Genomic DNA, 22307 nt, shown 5'->3' with positions numbered 1-22307 from the left:
AAGTTAGAAATTCTATACAAAAATATTTGGACAAAAAAAATAAAAGTCTGTGAAAAATATTGAACAACCTGAACACGGCTTTGTTGCCTTCAAGATTTTCATGGAAAATAATTGCGTTTTTTTTTTACCAGACCCGGTGTTCAGTAAACACTTCACTTGACTTGAGCACAGAGGGAAGAATTAAGTGATAATAAGTATCAGAGGGGTAGCCGTGTTAGTCTGGATCTGTAAAAGCAGCAAAGAGTCCTGTGGCACCTTATAGACTAACAGACGTATTGGAGCATGAGCTTTCGTGGGTGAATACCCACTTCGTCAGATGCATGTAATGAAAATTTCCAGGGGCAGGTATATATATGCAGGCAAGCTAGAGATAATGAGGTAGTTCAATCAAGGAGGATGAGGCCCTGTTCTAGCAGTTGAGGTGTGAAAACCAAAGGAGGAGAAACTGGTTCTGGAATTGGCAAGCCATTCACAGTCTTTGTTTAATCCTGAGCTGATGGTGTCAAATTTGCAGATGAACTGAAGCTCAGCCGTTTCTCTTTGAAGTCTGGTCCTGAAGTTTTTTTGCTGCAGGATGGCCACCTTAAGGTCTGCTATAGTGTGGCCAGGGAGGTTGAAGTGTTCTCCTACAGGTTTTTGTATATTGCCATTCCTAATATCTGATTTGTGTCCGTTTAAAAACCATTAGGACCAGACTTCAAAGAGAAACTGCTGAGCTTCAGTTCATCTGCAAATTTGACACCATCAGCTCAGGATTAAACAAAGACTGTGAATGGCTTGCCAATTCCAGAACCAGTTTCTCCTCCTTTGGTTTTCACACCTCAACTGCTAGAACACGGCCTCATCCTCCCTGATTGCACTACCTCATTATCTCTAGCTTGCCTGCATATATATACCTGCCCCTGGAAATTTCCACTACATGCATCTGATGAAGTGGGTATTCACCCAAGAAAACTCATGCTCCAAAACGTCTGTTAGTCTATAAGGTGCCACAGGACTCTCTGCTGCTCTTTCAGTGGTAATAAGAAATCACTACTCTGGTACCATGTTTTAATCCCCAGCAATTTACATTTTCTGCCCCTTTTATATGAGGCATTAACACTATTGTTCTAAGAAACATATGTGGAATGCCTTCCAGACCTGACACAGGCTGTGTGATCTATCACTGTATTTACAGTCAAGCAGCCAACCCCTTTTCAGTGCCAGCAAACATCTGCACTCAGAGCTCTCTCTAACTTCCCAGAGCCTGTGTGCTGAGACATCTGCCTAAATCACATGACAAGCACTTGGAAAACTGAGCTCCTTTCCCTAATGCAGTTGCCCCTTTCACCACTACAGTAAGAAAGTGTTTGGAAAGAAGAGACGTAGAGTGTTGTCACGAGCCACATTTGCACACATACATGCATGGAGGAATTTCGGTGGCTTCCGCAACAAAAATGCCCCCAAATGCAGGAGACTCAGCACTGCTTTGCTCGGCAAGGATTTCCTCAGTTTCAGTTAGAGACTAAGGAATGTCTCCACTAACTGTCTCCAGATGTGCCTACTTGGCAACCCACTGATGAAACGTTGCTGAGGGGACACAGGATCTACACTATCAAATTGGATGTAAGTATCTAGTATTTATGATTGATCAGGGGGACATGTTATACTAAAGGCAATGCTAACTGGAAACTCTCTTATAGTCAAGCTTTTATTTTAGTCAGTCCTACAGTTTTTTGTTCCCGCAGTGGTTTATGAAAGAAGCTATGCAGCTCATTTTAATATGCAGCAGAGCCAGTTAAAATGAACTGTCTCTGGCCAGCTTTGCATAGGCTTGTGCTTTACTTCACAACAGCATCTTCTTTGCATTTTTTTAGATGTTTTTTAGGCAAGACATTAGGTCTTCTTTACGGGGAGTCTTAGAGTTGCCAGAAGGGCTGTTACATTCTGAACGTAATCGTGTGAAAATATGGGCATGTTATGCTTACAAGACCTTCTTTTTTGGGTTGCACTCACAATTTTTATGCAGTCCTCTTCACCAGAGTTTCCAATGGTGTAATCTGTGGAGCTCAATCCATGTACACATAATTTTGCAAACTGTGTATCACTGTAAAAAAAAAAAAATTATATATGTATATATATATATATATATATATATATATATATTATATATAGTTCATTAGAATTTAACAGAATGTCACATACGACTATTTAAATAGCTTTTTTTGTCAGACTGTGATACTGTTACTCACACTGTATTTTACTTCATGAGCATCCCATTCCAACTGATGGGGCATACTCCCAGAGTAAAGTACTATTATATATGTATTTAGGGACATTGCAATATTTGCAGCACAAATTGTAATAGCATTGTAGATCGTTATGGAAGATGCTAATGCGAGAAACTTAAATGAATTTTAGTTGCTGTTCACCAATGGCAGATCATCAAAAGAAGCCAGATTTATCATTTCATGGGGGATCGGAGGAACAGGGAGAAGGAAAGAAAGCAAGTGACACAGATTGTTGGGGCAGAAACAGAGGTTTAAAAGATGTTGTCCCTTATTCTGAGTATCAGGAAAACTCCTACACTTATGTTCACTATCCTATAAAGGCTGTAGCATTATTCTGGAGCTTAGGGGGCATGTGGGTCAAAGTTTTCAAAAACAGGAAGCTAAAGGCAGGCTTCTAATTCCATATTAAGCTGTGTGGCAAGGCACCTCCTTCATTTCACCAGATTTAGCATTTCCGCCCCTGGCGATGGTGAGCCTGGGGTAATCAGCCCCACTCAGGGGCTTGCCTTCCCCTTTCTGTGCTCCCTTAGTCCCTGAGGGTCAGCCTAAGGGGTGGCCCTCCACCAAACGAAAAAGAAACAGTCTCAAACACAAAAACCCAGGGGGTACCTTTCGCTGCCTCCTCAGAGGCACAATCTCTCCTCATGCAGTGGGGCAGGCCGGCAGCACCTGCTGCTCAGGGCGTGGTGAAATACTGTAATAGCCCCTACGGACCAAGGCCTGTGAATGCATGTCAGAGACACAGAAATAGCACCCGATCCTGTAACCCTCACTCAGACAAGGCCAATCCGTGTGAGACCAATCCCTTGCAAGCACCTTGAATTGTGGTAGTTTCAGTGGGAGTCATGGGCACTCAGCAAATGCAGATCCAGGGCTCCAGGGTTGGGCCCAACAGCTTGGGTTTTTTTCCCCATTTAATTTTGGGTTTATTTTACAATATTTTGCAATCAGAAAACTTCTCTGGAGGTAGCAACTGCTTTCCAGTTTTTGCATTTGATAAGTTGATTGAATACAGCATTTGGAAACTACAAACAGATAGCCAGATAGCTCTGCCTCCGAAAGGTACCCAGCTAGCTTCCGAAACCGTTTTAGAGCTTTTCTCAAAATCTAAGGTGTGTATCGGTGGGATTAAAAAGGAATGGCTAATAAAACTGATAAGTGAAATGAGGGGCTCTGTGATGAAATCTGACTCACCAGAAAAAGGAAGAAACCGGCTTGAAAACTAATGGGATTAATTGTACTTCATAGGATTAGTGCCAATGGACAAACTAATGAGAATTGTAGCATCCCGTCCTGCAATAATCTTGACTATGTCAGTTAAAGCGTGCTAGAATGAGAGGCGGCTCACACAGGGGTTTTGTAAGGTCTTTGGGGCAGGCACCATCTCTTTGCTCTGTGTATATACAGTACCTAGCCCCATGATCTCTAGGTGTCACAGCAAAACCGATAGTAAATATCAATAACCACAGCTGTACATTTTAAAGGTCCAGAGCTCTGCAGAAGGGTCACCCTGGACAAACCACATCTCCTTTCATGGCCGAAGGCTTAAAATGTCCGGCCTGCTCACACATGGGGCTTAATAGTAACAGCACAATGCCAGTACTATCTGCCATAGCAGTGCCCATGGCTAGTACTATAGTAGTACTCATTATTTGTACTGTGGTAGCACCTAGGAGATCTGTTCATGGACCATCATGCTAGGAGCTGATCAAAGCCCACTAAAGTAAATGGGAGACTTTCCGCTGAGTTCCAGGGGCTTTGGATAAGGCTCCAGGCTTACTGGAAAAACTGCTTAAAGCTGTTCAGCTAAACAAAGCACATTTTCAAAGTTTGTTTATGGATTTATAAACTTCTAGGGACCTTCCTGAGGCTGTTTTTTTAATAAATTAGTTTGCTGGTTGTTTTTGTGGCTTCCTTTGCCAGGGCTTCATACAACATTTGCCTGGCTTCCCAACGGGCTGTATTACAAAGCATCTCGTTCCTAACTGAGCTGAGATCAAACCACAGTGCTTTGCTTTGTAATGGTATAACTTCAAATTAGACCTCTTTCCGAGGCGCCCTTTCATGCACGTAGAGAAGTCCTCATGGCACCACAGCCATTTGTGTTATAAACTTTGATGAGGTTTGTGACTCTGCCTGAAGAAACCCAATAAATACTGGGACTAGGCATGTGAGAGTCAAGGCCAGAAATGGAATCAATTTTCTTTTAAAAAAGTGTACTGGCATTATATAGTTAAAATCTGCTCCTGCCAAAGACGTTTCAGCTACTCATGTCAGAATTAATACTGTGCTGAGAACTAGAGCTGCTCTGAAGGGACCAAACATGGGCCTCATCCAGATGACAAAACTACACTAATGGAACTAATGTGTGATTTAAAAACAATGTAGTGAAACCTGTGTGAACCAGGCTATTTACTAACTCTCTTATCTCAGTGTAAACCAGGATTATTGCGGTTTAGCTTAAGTCAATTCAGAATCCAGTAGGAATCTATTTAACGTAAACCAAACCAGCTCCCTAACAGGCATGTCCACACACGGGTCTCTACTGGGTGAGAACTAACTTAATCAGTGCGACTGTCTGGGCTGGCCTACATTGGGGGTGGGGGGGAAATCGAGTTAAGATACGCAACTTCAGCTATGCTATTCGCGTAGCTGAAGTTGAAGTATCTTAGTTCGACTTACCTGGCCATCCTCAGGGCGGCGAGTCGACTGCTGCAGCTCCCCCATCGACTCCGCTTATTACTCCTGCCGAGGTGGAGTACGGGTGTCGATTCAGGGATCGATTTATTGCATCTAGACGAGACGTGATAAATTGATCCCTGATAGATCGATTACTACCCGCTGATCCGGCGGGTAGTGTAGACGTGGCCTCTGAGTAGACAAGGCTTAAGTCTAATCAGAGAGTGGGCTCAAGGTACAGGACATAGTTATACTGATCTGCTCCCCAGAAGGTGACTGATACATAGTTGAGGAAGGAGTTTTTGAGGGAATGGTTTCTCTCTCATTCTTCTGTTCTGAACTTACTCAGTGTCGATCACACCAGTGTTGTTTTTCCCCCCTCTTTTCTTCTCAGGTTGCTCCCTCAACCAAGCCACGATGCTTTCCTCAGACTGGAAATGCAAGGGGAGGGGAAAGGATGGCTATGTTGATCCATGGGATGGCTATGTTCATCCATGGCATGAAAAGTCTGTCTACTAGGTTACAAGGGAATACCCTCCTGGGTTCTTATCTGTCCCAGTAGGACTAAGGAGCCCAAAGCTTTTCTCGGAGGGGATGTTTGGGTGAGGAGGTATGGAGGTATAAAGACTTGTGAAGAACAACGCCACCTGTGGGGCATTGCTGGTAAGAATTGAAGCAATGGTTGATGGGGAAACCGAGGTTGGGTGTGAACTATAAAGGCTGGTGACAGGGCTGATGAGGTGGTCTGACAGTGTGGAAGGGGAATCTGGTTAATTCAGAGGTGTCAACAGGCAAACCAGGGAATCATCGAGAGGGAGGTTTTTCAGTGAAGTACCACAGGGACAGGTCTTGGCTCTACACTATTTCACACCTTTATCAATGACCTGAAAGAAAACAAACATTATTGATAAAGTTTGCAGATTACACAAAATTGGGGGAGGGGTGGTAAATAACGAAGAGGAAAGGTCACTGATTCGAGCAGTCTAGATCACTTGGTAAACTGGGCGCAAACACTATGCATCTTCATACGGCTAAATGTAAACATACATTTGGAAACAGAATGAGGGGCTCTATCCTGGGAAGCTGAGACTCAGAAAAAGATTTGGGGGTCATGGCGGCTACTCAGCTGAACATGAGCTGCCAAGTGTGATGCTATGGCCAAAAGAACTAATGTGATCCCAGGAGGTATAAACAAGAGAATCTCAAGTAGGAGTAGAAAGGTTATTTTACTTCTATATCTGGCACTGGTACAACCACTGCTGGAATACTGTATCCAGTTCTGGGGTCCACAATTCAAGAAGAATATTGATAAATTGGAGAGGGTTCAGAGGAAACCCATGAGAAAGATTAACGGATTTGAAAACATGCTTTATAGTGAGACTCAAGGAGTTCAATCTATTTAGTTTAACAAAGACACAGTGAAGGGGTGATTTGATTACATTCATGAATATCTAGATGAGGAACTAATAATTAAATAATGAGCTCTTCAATCGAGCCAATAAAGGTATGGCTTGATCCTCATGGCTGGAAGTTGAAGCTAGGAAAATTCAGACTGGAAATAAGGTGTAAATTTTTAATAGTGAGAGTAATTAACCATTGGAGCAATTTACCAAGGGTCATGGTGAATTCTCCATGACAATTTTGAAATAAAGATGGGAGGTTTCCCTAAAAGCTCTGCTCTAGGAATTATTCTGGGGCAGTTCTATGGCCAGAGTCAGACTAAATCATCACAATGGTCCCTTCTGGCCTTCGAATCTCTGGCTCCAGAGCGAGGCTCCATCCAGCCTGTTCTGGGAAATGTTGCATAGTTCCATGGCTTGTTCTTATTTCTGGCAAGCCTTTTATCTATTTATAGTTATTCTGAGTGAAGGGAGCGGAGGGAAGGGAGGATGTGATGTTGGTGGAAGGAGAATTGAATAACCTGCTGTTTTAAAATCAACGAGACTGGCTCCTGCAAGGAACTTTTCCAACCCCCCCAAATTTCTCATACTGTGCAAATAAAGCATGACTTGAAACCTGTCCAAGAGTCACATCAGGTGAGATTGCTCACAGTTTGAGTAAACAGACTCTGCACTCAGGAAGGTATGGGGCTGAGAGACTGAATCCTGGCCAGGTGATGTAGAGCAAAGGAGAAACCACTGTTACAGAGTGCATGGGGACAGAGCAGTCACTGCTTTGACACATGCTTGTGCCAACACAGTAGCACAACCACTCTCTCCTCTCTCCCTTCCAGCATAGAATGCAGCACAACTGGAGACAAGCTTATCATGTCTCTCTTGGATGCAGCATCCTGCCACCCTTCCCCCGTGTCACTCCACCCACTTGAAAAGAGATAGAAGCTTTCTGGAACCTAGTCCTAGGATGCTCTGTCTGATCATAGTCTGCTCATGCCCAGGTTAGCAGGGCACAGAACCAAGCTCTCTGACCCTTGGGCTGGCTAGACAGAATCTTCCTGGAAATAAATGAAAAAAAATCCTGATTCTCTGCTTTAAAAAAAGTCTCTGGCTTCCAGTTCACAATAAAAATCTACATTGGTCTCTGTTGTTCCTTATTTGTAGGAAGATTTTGTTTGTTTTAAACAGATTTGGGCCCAACATAACCAGATATTATAGAGATAACAGAAACATGGTGGAATAGTAATCATGACTGGAGTACAGGTATTGCCCAGAAAGCTTACCATGGAGACTTTTCCAGATCTTCACTTTCAGTGGTGGGCGAGCTGGTTCCAGTGTCGAATGGGCCAGGATCCTGCTCTGTGTTGTGAAAGGAGGCATTTTGTCCCTGGTAAAAATTCAGCTTCCTCTTTTCTCTCCTCGTTTACCTTTGAAAGAAGCCTAGGGAGTGTCAGTGAACGGAACGAGAATTGCTAGAGAGCAACAGAACAGCGTTTTAGCAGAAGTTCCAAAAGAGCTCACAGGTTGCTGCACTGAGATGAGAGAAACATGCAATCCTTTTAGCAGCTGGAAGGTCCCTTTTAAAGCAAACACAAAGTGGTGAACAAAACAATAATCAGCACTTTCATTCTCAGCCTGCTTTAACAGGCAGATAATTCTCGTTATCCCCATTTTACAGGCGGGGGAAAGTGAAACACCGAGAGGGCACACGACTTGCTCAGGGTCACCCAGCAGATCTGTGGGAGAGCCAGGACTAGAACCCATGCATCCAGTGCACAAAGTTACAGCAGTACAACTCCACTACACATCTGGATCTGGACAGGGCTGTTTATTAACGTGCTTGAAGTAATTCCTCCTATTGGTATTTCCATTCTTTGAGAAGGAGGGTTACTTTCTTCCACCCCTTTGTGGTGGAGGGACAGACTCTCATGCGTTCTGCTTTTTGCTTTGCTGCTTAAGGGGAACGAGACTAACCAGTGGATGCATTTCTGGCTGGTTTTAATGTAATGCTACAATAAACAATGCAGCCTGATTCTCTCAGAGTTTAATGTGCTGTAAAACAATGCATGCTTTGCTTAGAAATCTTAGAAGGAAATTAAGACGCACCAGTGCCTAGGACCCACCAAAGCAGCAGTGGTCCCTTCCTAAAGCCAGGCTCAGGGCCGTCCTTAGGATTTATGGTGCCCTAGGTGGGATTATTAATCTGGTGCCCCAGTGCCTGTCTTGCTCTTAGCAACACAAACATAAGCTTACACTAGTGGAAAACTTGCCACATGCATGTTATTAAGACCAGTTTAACGTCGTTAAGCACACTGTAATGCTGATGGACTAGCACTAAAGAAGTAGCACTATAGAAAAAATTCTGATTTGACAGAATGATGCAAATAATATAATTTTTTTTTAATTTGTCAACATTTTATTGGAAATTTCCATGAAGAGGTATTGAAACAAGGATTTGTTTTTATTTAAAAGCAATCTTTCTGGCTTTTTTGGCTGCAAAATCAGGAATAGTGTCATCGTATGACAAAGACAAAGTGATGTCTTGTTCGATTGCAAGAATAGCAAGACGAGTCAAGTGTTCCTGACTCCTTGTAGAGCGGAGATAGTTTTTAATGAGTTTTAGTTTTGAGAAACTCCATTCTCCTGATGCTACTGTTACAGGAATTGTCAGTAGAATACGAGTGGCAATGTACACATTAGGATATATGTCAACAAGTTTGCTGGTATGAGTAAACTGTACAATGTCCATCATCGATTTTGCATGTGGCAACATGGATGACAGTATACTCAATTCTTCATACAGTTCAAGTCCATTTAAATCAAAACGATCGCCATGCTTCAGGAGGCTTTCCAGGTCAGGGGTCCCCAGGGCAGTGCCCAGGGGTGCCATGGCGCCTGCAGGGGCCTCTCAGTGCACCTGCGTACTGGCCGGCGGACAAGCATCTGCTGAAATGCCAGCAAAATTCGGTGGCATTTTGGCGGCGATGCCTCTGGATGACGCCGCTTGCTGCCAATAAGCAGCGTCATCCAGAGGCGTCGCCGCTGAAATGCCGCCGAATTTCGGTGGCATTTTGGCGGATGCTCGTCCACTGCCATGGTCCTTTGTCTGGCAGGCACCAGACGAAAAAGGTTGGGGACCACTGCTCTAGGTTCTTGCACTTTGTCATTAGTTGCTCTTGTTTTCCTATTTCGTTGAATTTAGTCCTGCTCAGCCCGCTACCAGCTGAGTGAATGGAACCCCAGGCCGACAGCGGGTTGAGTGGCTCAGCCAGGGTCTCAGCCGCTGGCCTTCTTGGCCTGCTGCCAGCCTGGGGTTCCTTGGGGGTCCCCAGGCCAGCAGTGGGTGTTGAGTGGGTCCAGCGGCCAGGACCCCGGGTGGCAATGGGGCAGCTGCCGGAACCCCAGAGCAGTGGTGGGCTCAGCCGCTCAGCCTGCCGTTGCATGCCATCAAAAATCAGCTCGCGTGCCGCACATGTGCCGTAGGTTGCCGACCCCTGCTCTATACATTAGTGAGGAGATGAGCATATTATAGTTGTTGGAGGGCTCTATTTAGCAGTAACAGGGCTATAGGAAAGTCAGTCAACATTTTTTGTTTCTTTGATGAAAACTGGCCCACTCCCTTCCCCATACCAAACTTGTCACAAATAATTGTCAACTTAATTTTCTGTTTTTAGCTAAGATATTGATTAAAAAAATATTGAAATTGAATTCAGGATTGTTAACAAGCATTTTTGGGGACCAAATTTGTTAAATGACAATCTAAATGAAACACAGTACTGCTTTCATGCTTGGCTAACCCCCCAGCCTGCTGGTCCAACAGCTGCAGTAGAGGAGGAGATAGGTGGAAAACTGCAGGACCCCAAATTCCACCTCTTGGGCTGCAGAGTGGCAACAGCAGCAGCAAACCCTCAGGTCCAATCACATGCCAATGGGCACCACTGCCAGCCCAACTGACCATGGTGAAATTAGCAGAGCATCTGATCTCAGGGACGTGGCACCCATGAAGCCACAGCAGCTCATCCTGTCCAGTGCAGCTCCCCCTGGATGAAATGATCAGTTCCAGCCCAGGGGAGAGACGCGCTTTCCAGCTAGGGTGTCCAGATCCAGATGTCCTGATTTTATAGGGCCAGTCCTGATATTTGGGGCTTTGTCTTATATAGGTACCAATTACCACCACTTAGGGTGACCATACAGCAAGTGTGAAAATCCGGGACGGGGGTGGGGGGGAATAGAAGCCTATATAAGAAAAAGACCCCAAAATCGGGACTGTCCCTATAAAATTGGGACATCTGGTCACCCTACAGGTGAGTTCCTTCCCTCACCTCTTCCCAGAGACCTCAGCAGCCAATCCTCTCCCTTAGACTGTGCTGCATTCAACTCTCTCTAGGACCCAGCAGCCCTGCTCTTACATGTTCCACTGCTTCCCGTCTGTCCAGGCTCCCAGCAGAGCGGTGCCCCCAGACCTAGTGGTGCCCTAGGCGGCTGCCTGTTCTACCTATGGCTAAGGACGGCCCTGGCCAGGCTGCACACCACTGTGCTTAGCAGCACACTTTCCAGCCTGCTGGAAGCCCAGGGTTAATCTGCCCCTGTGCAGATATATACAACATGCATCAGAGTAGCATATTCTTTTCCTTGTTGGAGGACCTAGCAGTGAAGGGTGGATGACAGTAGCCTCTGTGTAGCTGGGCACACAGCTGAATCAACTAGGTAATTCATACAAATCACCTGCCAAGAGAAACCTCTACAAACAACTCTGACTTCCTAGGCAGCAGCTTCATAGCCTGCAAGCTGGCAACAGGCAGGGAACCAAGCAGGCCGATTTCGTACTAACCCATGCCCACAAACTCCCTGCGGTAGCAGTACATCTGGTGTGGCATTCCAGGTGCTTATTCTGGGCCTCCAGTGCAAGTTCTAGCTTTCTCCACAGTATTAGTGTCTTCGTGACTATGAGGCCCAGTGCCTCCATTTGACCTGCAGCATCTTCCTCTATTCCAAGTAGGAGGAGAAAGAAGTTGACAATCAGTGGCACTGCAAAGCTCTGCTGTAGATCCAGGGAGCTATCGGAGTACAGCACTCCCACCACGACCAGAGGCTTTGGAGACTCAGAGGAGACTAGGATGGGCTCAGTAGGGGGTACTGAGGGTTAAAAGAGAAGCCTCCTCTATAAGGAAAAGAACAGCTTAAGGAATATTTAGATAAGTTAGATGTATTCAAGTTGCAGGGCCTGGTGAAATTCATCCGAGGGTAATTAAAGAACTAGCTGAAGCCATCTCCAAATCATTCATAATTATCTTCAAGAAATAATTGAGGATGGGTGAGGTCCCAGAGGAGAGGAGCAGGGCAAACATAGCACCCTGTTTTTAAAATAGGGAACAAAGAGGACCCTGGAATTATAGACCAGTCAACCTAATTTCAATACCTGGAAAGATATTGGAAAAAATTATTAAACAATCAGTTTGTAAGCAGCTAGAGGATAACAGAGTGATAAAGAAAAGCCAGCATGGACTTGTCAAGAACAAATCATGCCAGGTCAACCTAATTTCCTTCTTTGACAGGGTTACTAGCCTAGTGGATAAGGAGGAAACAGTAGATATGATATGTCTTTATTTTAGTAAGTCTTTTGACACAGTCTCATCTAATGTTCTCAGAAGCAAAGTAGGGAAATGTGGTCTAGCTTAATTCACTATAATGTGGGTGCACAACTGGTTGAAAGGCCATACTCAAAAAGTGGATATCAATGGTTCGCTGTCTAGCTGGAAGGATGTATCTCGTAGGGTCTTGCAGGGGCCAGACCTGGGTTGAGTACTAGTCAATGTTTTCTTTAATGACTTGAGCAATGGAGTGGAGAGTTTGCTTATAAAATTTGCAGATAACACCAAGCTGGTAGAGGTTGCAGACATTTTGTGAACAGGATTAGAATTCAAAACCACCTTGATATATTGGAGAATTGGTCTGAATTAAACCAGATGAAATTAAATAAAGATAAATGCAAAGTACTTCACTTAGGAAGGAAAAATCAAATGCACCACTACAAAATAGGGAATAGCTGGCCAGGTGGTAGTACTGCTGAAAAGGATTTGGGGGTGACAGTGGATCACATATTGAATACTAGTCAACAATGTAATGCAGTTGTGAAACAGGCTAATATCATTCCAGGGTGCATTAGTAGCAGTGATGTATATAAGACTTGGGAGGTAAATGTCCTGCTGTATTCAGCACTGGTGAGGCCTCAGCTGGCGTGCTGTGTCTTGTGTCCTTTCTGAGCGCCACACTTTGGAAAAGATGTGGACATTTTGGAGAGTCCAGCAGAGACCAGCAGAAATGATAAAAAGGTTTAGAAAACCTGACCTATGAGGAATGGGTTAACAAAGGGGCATGTTTAGTCTTGAGAAAACGATGACTGAGGGGGAACCTGGTAAGTCTTCAGATATGTTAAGGACTGTTATAAAGAGGACTCTGATCAATTGTTCTCCATGCCCACTGAAGGTAGGACAAGACGTAATGGGCTTAATCTGCAGCAAGGGAGATTTGTGTTTGATATTACGAAAAACTTTCCAACTCTAAGGGTAGTTAAGCTCTGGAATAGGCTTCCAATGGAGGTAGAATCATTTGTCTTTTTAAGAACAGGTTGGATAAATGCATGTCAGGAATGGTCTGTCATTGTCTCTCCACCTTTCCCCCTTTCAGGAGTCTGATTTGTCTTGCATACCCCCAAATTACACCTCACTTCAAAACTACTTGCTTAAAAAATCAGACATAAAAATACAGAAATGTCACAGCCACACTATTACTGAAAAATTGCTTCTCTTTCTCCTTTTTACCATATAATTATAACATAAATCGATTGGGATATAGATATTGTACTTACATCTCGGTGTATAGTATATAGAGCGGTATAAACAAGCCATTGTCTGAATGAAATTTTAGTTTGTACTGACTTTGCCGGTGCTCTTTATGCTGCCTGTTGTAAAACTAGGCAAATATCTAGATGAGTTGACGTACCCCTTGGAAGAGCTCTGTGTACCTCTGGTTGAGAACCACTGATTAGGTTTACTTGGTCCCGCCTCTGCACAGGGGCTGGACTTGATTTCTCAAGGTCCCTTCCAGCCCCACATCTCTGTGATTCTATTATTTCAATTTCTTCTATCTTCATCATTCTTCATGCACGTCCCTCTCCAGTCTCAGCTCTTTAAAATGCCCCTGATGCAAACACTTAGATGGTTTTCCCATTCTCTCTTCGCACTGGGGTTGACTGTTGTGTTCTATAGACCCTACTCCTCTGTCTCTTGGACTAGCAAAGCTGGCTAGATGTCCTGGAGACTGATTTCACTGCTATTCAAGCAAAGGCCATGTAACTCATCCAGCCCCCTTGCGTCTCGGGGGAAGCTCGATGCTCTGTCACCCCTCCCAGCTACTGGTTCACCTCTGGAATCCTGTGGCTTCTTGCATCATTTGACCTAAGGAATGGCAGAGTTTCTGAGATCACCTGTACAGTCCTCTCCCTCAACTCCAGAGGCCCAGGTCTCCATTGCCATCTATGCCTTTTGCCAACAAGCTGCTGGCCTAGTGACTGGCTCTGGCAAGAAAAGCAACTCTCCCCAGCAGTTGTCGTAAACCATCCAACCTCAGGGTTATACCTTGAGTTTGCGCTCCCAGGGTGAAATCTAGGCCTCACAGAAGTCAATGAAAGTTTTGTCATTGATTTTGGGGGGTTGGGGGGCGCTAAGATTTCACCTCAATAGGCAACACACTTCCCTGGTTGCAGGAAATACAGCCAACCCCACACCATTTAAACAAATGCCCCGAGATGCCATCGAGAAATCCTACACCAGATCTGCTGATTCTCTTCCAATGCCACCCGAGGGGCAACAAGAGGGCGGGCAAGGAGGTATCCTTGCCCTGCCTTTTTCACAGCAGTGGTAGGGGTGCTGTAGGTCCAACAGCCTGTCTGGTGGGACCCCCAACCATCTATTTCAAGATTTCACATTCACTTTGGGGAAGAAGGGTTGCAAGAAATCTGACTGGGCAGAACTTGGCAATGAACCCTCAGGCTTCTCTATCTTATCCAACTAGCCACAGAGGGCTGGAGGGGTCTGGTTTTGTTGGCAGAGCAGCCTGAGTGATACAAAACCATCCCTGCTGTCATAGCTTGAACCTACCAGCTTCAGCTAGTCCCAGGAGTGAGAGGCTGCGCCCAGAGAGCAAAACCTGCTCTTCCAACATGGAAGCACATTGCACTATGAAGTCCGTTACCCCACAGCCACGCTCTTGCTGCAGGCCTATGTACCAAGGGGTAGAGCTTTTCTGCTTGCTTTGATATCACCCTAGTTTTTCCTGATGCTGACTGGTGATGAATACTCAAGAAATATAAAGGGATCTGCGGGACTCATCAGCATCTTGTTGGCCAAGTTCAGTAACAGGACCTAGAGAGCTTTTCCCACACTGACAAATTCAAACAGAGCTGACTCCTGGCTAATAGCCAAGGCCAGGATGAGTGCTGTAAAAATATCCAATATTAACACAAAGGTCCATCTAATTTGATATAGGATCAGGGCTAGCAATTCCTTTTAAATTAGAAGTTTATATTCAGCATTAATCTGTTTTATTGGAGCATTATATTGCTGTATCTCAGAGTCCTTTCCTTCAGTAAATGAAAACACAGAGAAGGATTGGGCCATCAGCCCATGCATGTAACAATCCAGGATTTTTTTTTGGCTCCTTCACAAGGATTCTATTGCCAGACTCCACAGTTTTGGCAGGATAAATCTGTAAGTCATGGAAATTTCTAGCTTCATGACACACACATTTTATTCCAACTCCTAGTCGATAAAATTAAATGCAGTAAAAAGCCAGCTTTTTATCCAAAGTTCTTAATTATCATCTGGAATCTGAAAGCTGATGTAAGATCAGACATTTACACAAAAGAAAAAAAATCCTCTCTCAAATGGGGAAGGAGACGGGATTTTATGAAAAACACTGCCAGCTTTTAACTTGATCTGAGATACATAATCATTTGCCAATATATCTTGGATTTTCTCATAGAGGGACCAATCCTGAAAGGCACTTAACAGCCTTAACTCATTCTAAAGTCAGTAGTTTTGGAGCTTAAATCCCATTGGCAGTCAATGAGGTTTAGGCACTTTGGAGCCTAAATCTTTTTTAAAATAGGTAGCAATGCCTAAGCACCTTCAAGGCTTAGATGTCAGCACCGGCACCTTAAACTGTCCTTGGAAACCCAGAGGAAGCCAGTGCAGACCTCAGAGCACTAGAGTAACACGTTGACAGTGAGATCACCAGTGTCAGGGTGACAAATGGGCTGTGGCTTTCTGCACCAGCTGCAGCTTCCAATTGTATTTCAGGTTTCGCCCCACACAGAGCACTTTGCAGATGTCTAGTTGGGTGTGTGGAAAATAAATCTTGTCATATGAAATTGATATTTGTTTTTGATCCGCTTACAAGTTTGGTTGATAAAAGATAATGTTGACGTAATAGACTTCTGTAAGACATTTGACTTGGTATGCACAACATTCTGATTAAGGAACTAGAATGAGACAAAATTAGCATGGCAAACACTAAACGGACTAAGAACTGGCTAACTGAGAGGTCTCAAAATATAATGTTAAATGGGGAATCATCATTGAGCGGGTGTGTTTCTAGAGGGATCCCGCAGGCATCAATTTTTGGTTAAGCAGAAGGTCAGACTAGATGATCATTCATAATGGTACCTTCTGGCCTTAAAAATCTATGAATGTAAATTATGGCAACTACAGGATTTGTAATCAGATATCACTTTAATATTGTGTGTGTGTGAGTGAAAGTGTGTGTATCAATCATAATGATCTTTTAAAAAATCCCACTGGTGTAGATAGTTCTCAGATTCTGATCACCACTTCCCCCTGGGTGTGTAGGGCTTAAATAAATAGATACACCCTTCTCCGGGGAGAAAGGGAACTAATTGCTCCTAAGGATAAGTTGGAACAACTCTCGCCATCAATTTGCTTCTGTTCCACTTAGTTATTTAGCCACTGTGGGAAACAATGTGGCTATATGTACTGCAGTGAAAAAGGATCTGTGTCTGTTCCAGCTATAGACACATGACCAATTCTTTCCCTGGACTATATTTAGATATTGCTTTCTGCATCCTTGTAACTCTTATTTTTCTTCTTGCAGTTTAGTTACTAATCTAACTGAATAGAAGAGCGGTTCTCAGACTGAGAGTCGGGACCCCAGAGTGGGTCACGACTCTGTTTTAATGAGGCCGCCAGGGCTGGCATTAGACTTGCTGGGGCTGAAGCCAAAGCCAAAATCTGAGCCCCACCACCCAGGGCTGAAGCCCTCAAGCTGCCTTCAGCTGCCAGATTTGTGTCTTTGCTTTTGAATGACATGGAGGGGACTTAAGAACTAAAGAAGCCACTTAATATTATCAAGGGTTTTATTTATAGGAGACAAGAAGAATGGTTTTGATCATAGTTTTGCTTTCTGTTCTTCCAGGACACAATGGCAAGATCTTTTGTGGTTTTGGAGGGGCATGAATCAATCATGTATCAGAGGAAAAGTTGGGTTTCCCATAGGTAACTTGAACAGCAACATGGTCTAGAGGTCAGAGCAAATGACTGGCAGTCAGACCCTCTTGAGTTCAACTTCTGGCTCAGTTACTGGTTTGCTGTCTAGCTCTTGGTAAAGCACTTAATGGCTCTCAGCATTGCCACTGGTAAAACAAGAACATTAATACCTCCCTCCCGGGTGTCTTGTGATTATTGAATTAATATTTTACCAGAGTGCTTTGAAGATGTTAAGTGCTCTGCACTGATGTATGATGTGTTTATTTGCAGATGGACGTGGGTTTTGAGCAGTTCACCAGGCACAGCTTTTAACACTCCTTACAAGAAGTGTGGAGACAATGAGAGTTCAGCTCAAAGGGGATGCAATCTGCACCCTTTCCTGGTGGTAGTGCTTTGCTCTTTACTCTATTCCCAGTTGGAGCATACTTCCCCAACAGGAAACAAGGAGCAAACGCACAAGAAACCTTCCCCAACGCAGAGGATCTTCCCAGGACCCGAAGCCCCCAAGTGGCATCCTCAAGCGGAGGTGACATTTGGCCGACCCAGAATCATTTCTATCGCTAAAGATGCAGAGGTGGCAAGTAAAAAGGCCCAAACTACCACTCCTCCACCGCTGGCTCATTCTGCCTTCGACTTCAAGCGCTACCTTCTAAACAAGGACAATCGGAACTTTGATCTTCTCATTAACCAGCCCAAGAAATGCCTGAGAACACCCGAAGGTCCCTTCCTGCTTATAGCCATCAAATCGGTGGTTGAGGACTTTGACAGACGTGAGATCGTCCGTAAGACCTGGGGCAGGGAGGGTTTGGTGAACGGGGTGCAGGTTCAAAGAGTTTTCCTCCTGGGAATACCAAAGAACAAGACGGCACTTGCAACATGGGAGATTCTTGTCCATCAGGAGAGTCTGATGTACCAGGATATTTTACTCTGGGACTTTCTGGATACTTTCTTCAATCTGACCTTGAAAGAGATCCACTTCCTGAACTGGGCTGACGAGTTTTGTTCCAGTGTGAAGTTCATTTTTAAAGGGGATGCTGACGTTTTTGTCAATGTGGAGAACATCATTGACTTCCTCGAGAGACATGACCCTGCAGAAGACCTCTTTGTTGGGGACATCATCTACAATGCTCACCCAATCCGGGTGCAGAAGAGTAAATACTACATCCCAGAAACGATGTATGGGCTAGGCACATACCCACTCTATGCAGGGGGAGGGGGCTTCTTATTGTCCAGCAGCACCATGAAAAAGCTCTTCCAGGCTTGCAAAGAGGTGGAGCTCTTCCCCATTGACGATGTCTTTTTGGGTATGTGCTTGCAGAGAATCAATCTCAAACCTGTTTTGCATGAAGGATTCAAGACGTTTGGCATCGTGAAACCCTCAGCTGCCCCACACCTGCAGACGTTTGACCCCTGCTTTTACAAAGATCTCATGGTAGTCCACAGTCTAAAAGTAGCCGAAATCTGGCTAATGTGGAATCTGCTTCACAGCCCACGGCTTTCCTGCACCCAGAAGAAGCAGGTGAAGAAGCGTTTCCAGTGGAAAAGGAAAAAACCTGAAGCAATGACGGACAGCAGCCTTCTGATAAAGCAGGCTAAGCATGGCAGAAGTAGGTGATGAACGAAGCTCAGAAGAACCTTGGGGGGCTGCAACCCAACATGCTGATTTAGCGCATCTCACAAACTATTAGGAGACAAGGCCACCCTATTGCAGACATTTGCCAGAATTCCACATCTGCACACACTATATGCAGTAGGATTTTTCCCCTTAACCTGATTCCAAATAATTCACAAAACTAGATTTAATTTATTGTTATTTATTAGTATTGCAGTAGAGTTTAAAGACCCCCAGCTAGGACTAGTCTGCTATACAACATACAGTAAAAGATAGCCCCAAAGAGATTATAATCTAATTTGAGATTTAATATGATAAGTGAATGTGACATAAAAGGAGCAGGGTAAAGGGGGAGATGAGGACAAGGATCGTGAAGATAAAAAAAAATCATTGCTACATAGGTCTGGGATTACAGAGAGCCAGCAAGAACCACCAAATTGTGCAGTAGCTAAAATACAGAAAATCAGCTCTCCCCAACTGATGCACAAACCAAACCACCATCAGCTGGCTCCTTGGAGGTGTTACAACAGAGGTGGGTGGTGAAGGAGAAGAGGGCAGTGGCATTATGGATTAATTCAGGGAGGGGGCTCTATGCAGAATGGGAGAAGGAGAGGAGATGAAATTGGAAGCGGGCTTTGCCGGCAGACCAGAGAATGGGTGAGGGGGCAACATGATCAGAGACCTGCAGGTAAGTAGGAAGGGTCAGAGCTGTGAAGGGCCTTGAAGGTGAGGATAAGAAGTTTCATTGTTGCCCCTCCCTATGTACTGATGTCTCATTCATAGCAACACTCCAGTCAAACTCCTGCTAAACTGATGCTGAGTCAGGATACAAGTTGGGCGGGTTCATGGCAGCTTTCAACTATTTATGATGTAAATTGATTTACAGTCAATGGAAGCTGAAAATCATCTGACAACAGCTGATCATCTTCTCACCTTGATGGTCCAGATCCCCCATGTCAGACCTCTGCTGGCGAGCAGAGCAATGGCAAATGCATACTTCTGCCCCATGTGTCTCTCGCTGTGCTCTTTGATCTGGAAGAAATTACTGACATACGGGACTAGTTTATAGAGATTCAGGCCTTTAGTGTATTGAACACAGTCAAATATGAGAAGTAGCTGGGCATTCTCAGACACTGGAGGGAGAAAATATCCTTCAGACACAAAGGCTTTGAAATAAAAGCTCTTCAGGACATTGCAGCAAAACACAAGTAAACAAAAACAAACAACTTTCTGCCATTAGGTAACATTCAATTTATCATTCAAAGTTTTTGAATAAGCATTTAGACGTTTGGAGAGGATCGCTGGATTGCTTGATTCAACACAGCTTGGACAGCATTTTAGCACTTAAAGCATTTTATTTTCTTATCACAGGTAACCTTAAAAATAAGTACTCACTGGCCAGCACAAGTAGGAAGTGAATCTCTTAAAGAGGATTAGGAAAGGCCTTTTGATCCAGGAAGTTATAGGCCCCGATGCACAGCTGAAAAGCTGAGACTATGATTGTTAATTTAGGGACCTAACTCTTTGAAATCAATGGAAGTGAGGCCCCTAAATACCTTTCACGATCTGAGTCTAAGCCTTAAGCATATACTTAAATCCACCCTTATTGAGGAGAGAATTTAAGAACGTGCTCAAATCCCATTGACTTTAAGCCGATGTGTAAGGACTGTCCTGCAGAGGGCTGTTTTTCCTGATTTGGGGCCTATCTCATAGGTCCCTTTCACAGCTGCAGGATAGTGCACAGTACCAGCTTTTTTTTTGTTTTTGCATTTGCTATACCATGGTCTCAATTCTAACTTTCACTCTGCTGCACAGTTGGAGGGGAGGGAGTCCGTTAACCTTTATTGATGCGCTGTAGCACTTATTGATGAAGTGCAGTGATGTGTTATCTCTTGGTTAGAAAGGGACCTTATCTACTTTCAGGAGAATTGTCAACTGTGGATGATATTATGATCCTTCTGTTTCTGTGATATGTTGGCAATTCTGGGAATAAATACCTTCTGTATAAAAAGTGTTCACACAAAAAACATTGATGAAATATACGGTAGTTCTGCAGAGACTGGAAATCAGTCCCAGTCTTGGCTGGAAAACCATCACACGAGGGTGGTAAACGTGCCATATGCATGTATTTGATGAACCGTACAGAAATGCTTTATGTGGTGATCAGTTTGCTAGTTGGGCAATTATTTCTATTGCAATTAAAAGACAGTATATGGATGTGCATGTCCACTTATCAAAATGAATATGGGGTGTGTGGTTTAGTAAAACTAATACACGCTTGCATTTCTGAGCAGAGAAAGAACCTGACGACGTTGTTAGTGGTCTTGGATACCACAGCGAATTTTTTCCAATGGCAGTTTTTCATGCTTACAAAAGAAAATTGTGCTTAGCTTACCTCATGATTTCTTACCACATAATTAGTCAGGGTCCAGCAGTCCTTTCCTTCAAGCTAGGGTGCAGAAGTAGACTGTATCCTTCCTCTCATACACGGTTTCCGTAGCTGCAGCCCACTTGTAATGTAGTGGCACAGAATCCATTCGATTCAATGTAAACCCTGCCCCCTAATATGATGGAGGCAGAATTATAAGGAGGGTTTTGCAGAGGAAGGAGCTAGGGCACAGCCTTGACGGAAGGGGTCTTGTTTTGGCCCTAGCTGAAAAGGAGTGGGAAACGCCGCTAGAAGACTGGCAGAGCTGCCTGGGACAAAAAAAAGGCTCGCATTCAGCAGCTGCACACATGCCCTGAGGGCTGGCAGGGGTAGAACTGGTACATTCTCCTGGCCTCCATTTTCCCAGTCTTTGGAATGTCTCATTTCTTCACTTAAACACTAGGGCTGTTATCTATAGCAGGGCCATAAAGTCCCTTTTATTTATCAAAGCTTTCTGGGTCGCCCATTCAGACTGAGTTTAAAGCAATCCATATGCTTGTAAAATGTGAGCATCAAGATACAAATTTATAGCAAAATAAAAATTGCCTTACCTGTGTAATTGTCTCAAATTTCCACATGACAAAAATAGATCCAGTCATCCAGTATAAAACATATCTATTAACCCCCACTGAAGCTGTAACTCTCCTACTTTTATCAGGCTGATGAGCCTTTCATAACAGACTGAGATCCCAGACCCCATGATTTGTCTCTGTCAATATTTTGCCTGCAGGCTACGGGAAGGGCTCTACCCCCTCATGGCAGTCTAAGGACCTCAAGTTGAGAACTGCTACTAGGAATCTGGGGGACAGTTTTTCTGAATGTGAGGCACTAGGTCCACACGTAAGGATAGACCAGACTCATAGGACCATAGACTTTAAGGTCAGAAGGGACCATTATGATCATCTAGTCTGACCTCCTGCACAAAGCAGGCCATACAATCTCACCAACCACTTCTATAACAAACCCTAACCTATGTCTGAGTTATTGAAGTCCTCAGATTGTGGTTTGAAGACCTCAAGCTGCAGAGAATCTTCCAGCAAGTGACCCGTGCCCTATGCTGCAGAGGAAGGTGAAAAACCTCCAGGGTCTCTGCCAATCTGCCCTGGAGGAAAATTCCTTCCCAACCCAAATATGGTGATCAGTAAACCCTGAGCATGTGGGCAAGACTCACCAGCCAGCACCCAGGAAAGAATTCTCTGTAGTAACTCAGATCCCATCCCATCCAAATCCCATCCCAGACCACTGGGCATACTTACCTGCTGATAATTTGGCAATTGATCTTTGATCAATTGCCAAAATTAGGCAATCCCATCATACCATCCCCTCCATAAACTTATTAAGCTTAGTCTTGAAGCCAGATGT

At 44.2% G+C, this 22307-nt stretch overlaps 1 protein-coding gene across 1 annotated transcript; it reads left to right on the top strand.

The window, feature by feature from the left end:
• The first annotated feature begins 1318 nt into the window (after positions 1 to 1318).
• B3GNT9 (UDP-GlcNAc:betaGal beta-1,3-N-acetylglucosaminyltransferase 9) lies at positions 1319 to 20684 on the top strand. The gene is given in 3 exon segments (XM_030581431.1): positions 1319 to 1605; positions 17176 to 17277; positions 17280 to 20684. Coding segments are annotated over 2 exon segments (1275 nt in total). The 5' UTR covers positions 1319 to 1605; positions 17176 to 17243; the 3' UTR covers positions 18521 to 20684.
• The last annotated feature ends 1623 nt before the right edge of the window (positions 20685 to 22307 follow it).

This window comes from Gopherus evgoodei, chromosome 12, assembly GCF_007399415.2.
Source record: "Gopherus evgoodei ecotype Sinaloan lineage chromosome 12, rGopEvg1_v1.p, whole genome shotgun sequence".
Lineage (NCBI taxonomy): Eukaryota > Metazoa > Chordata > Testudines > Testudinidae > Gopherus > Gopherus evgoodei.
This window is presented reverse-complemented; position numbering and strand designations above follow the sequence as displayed.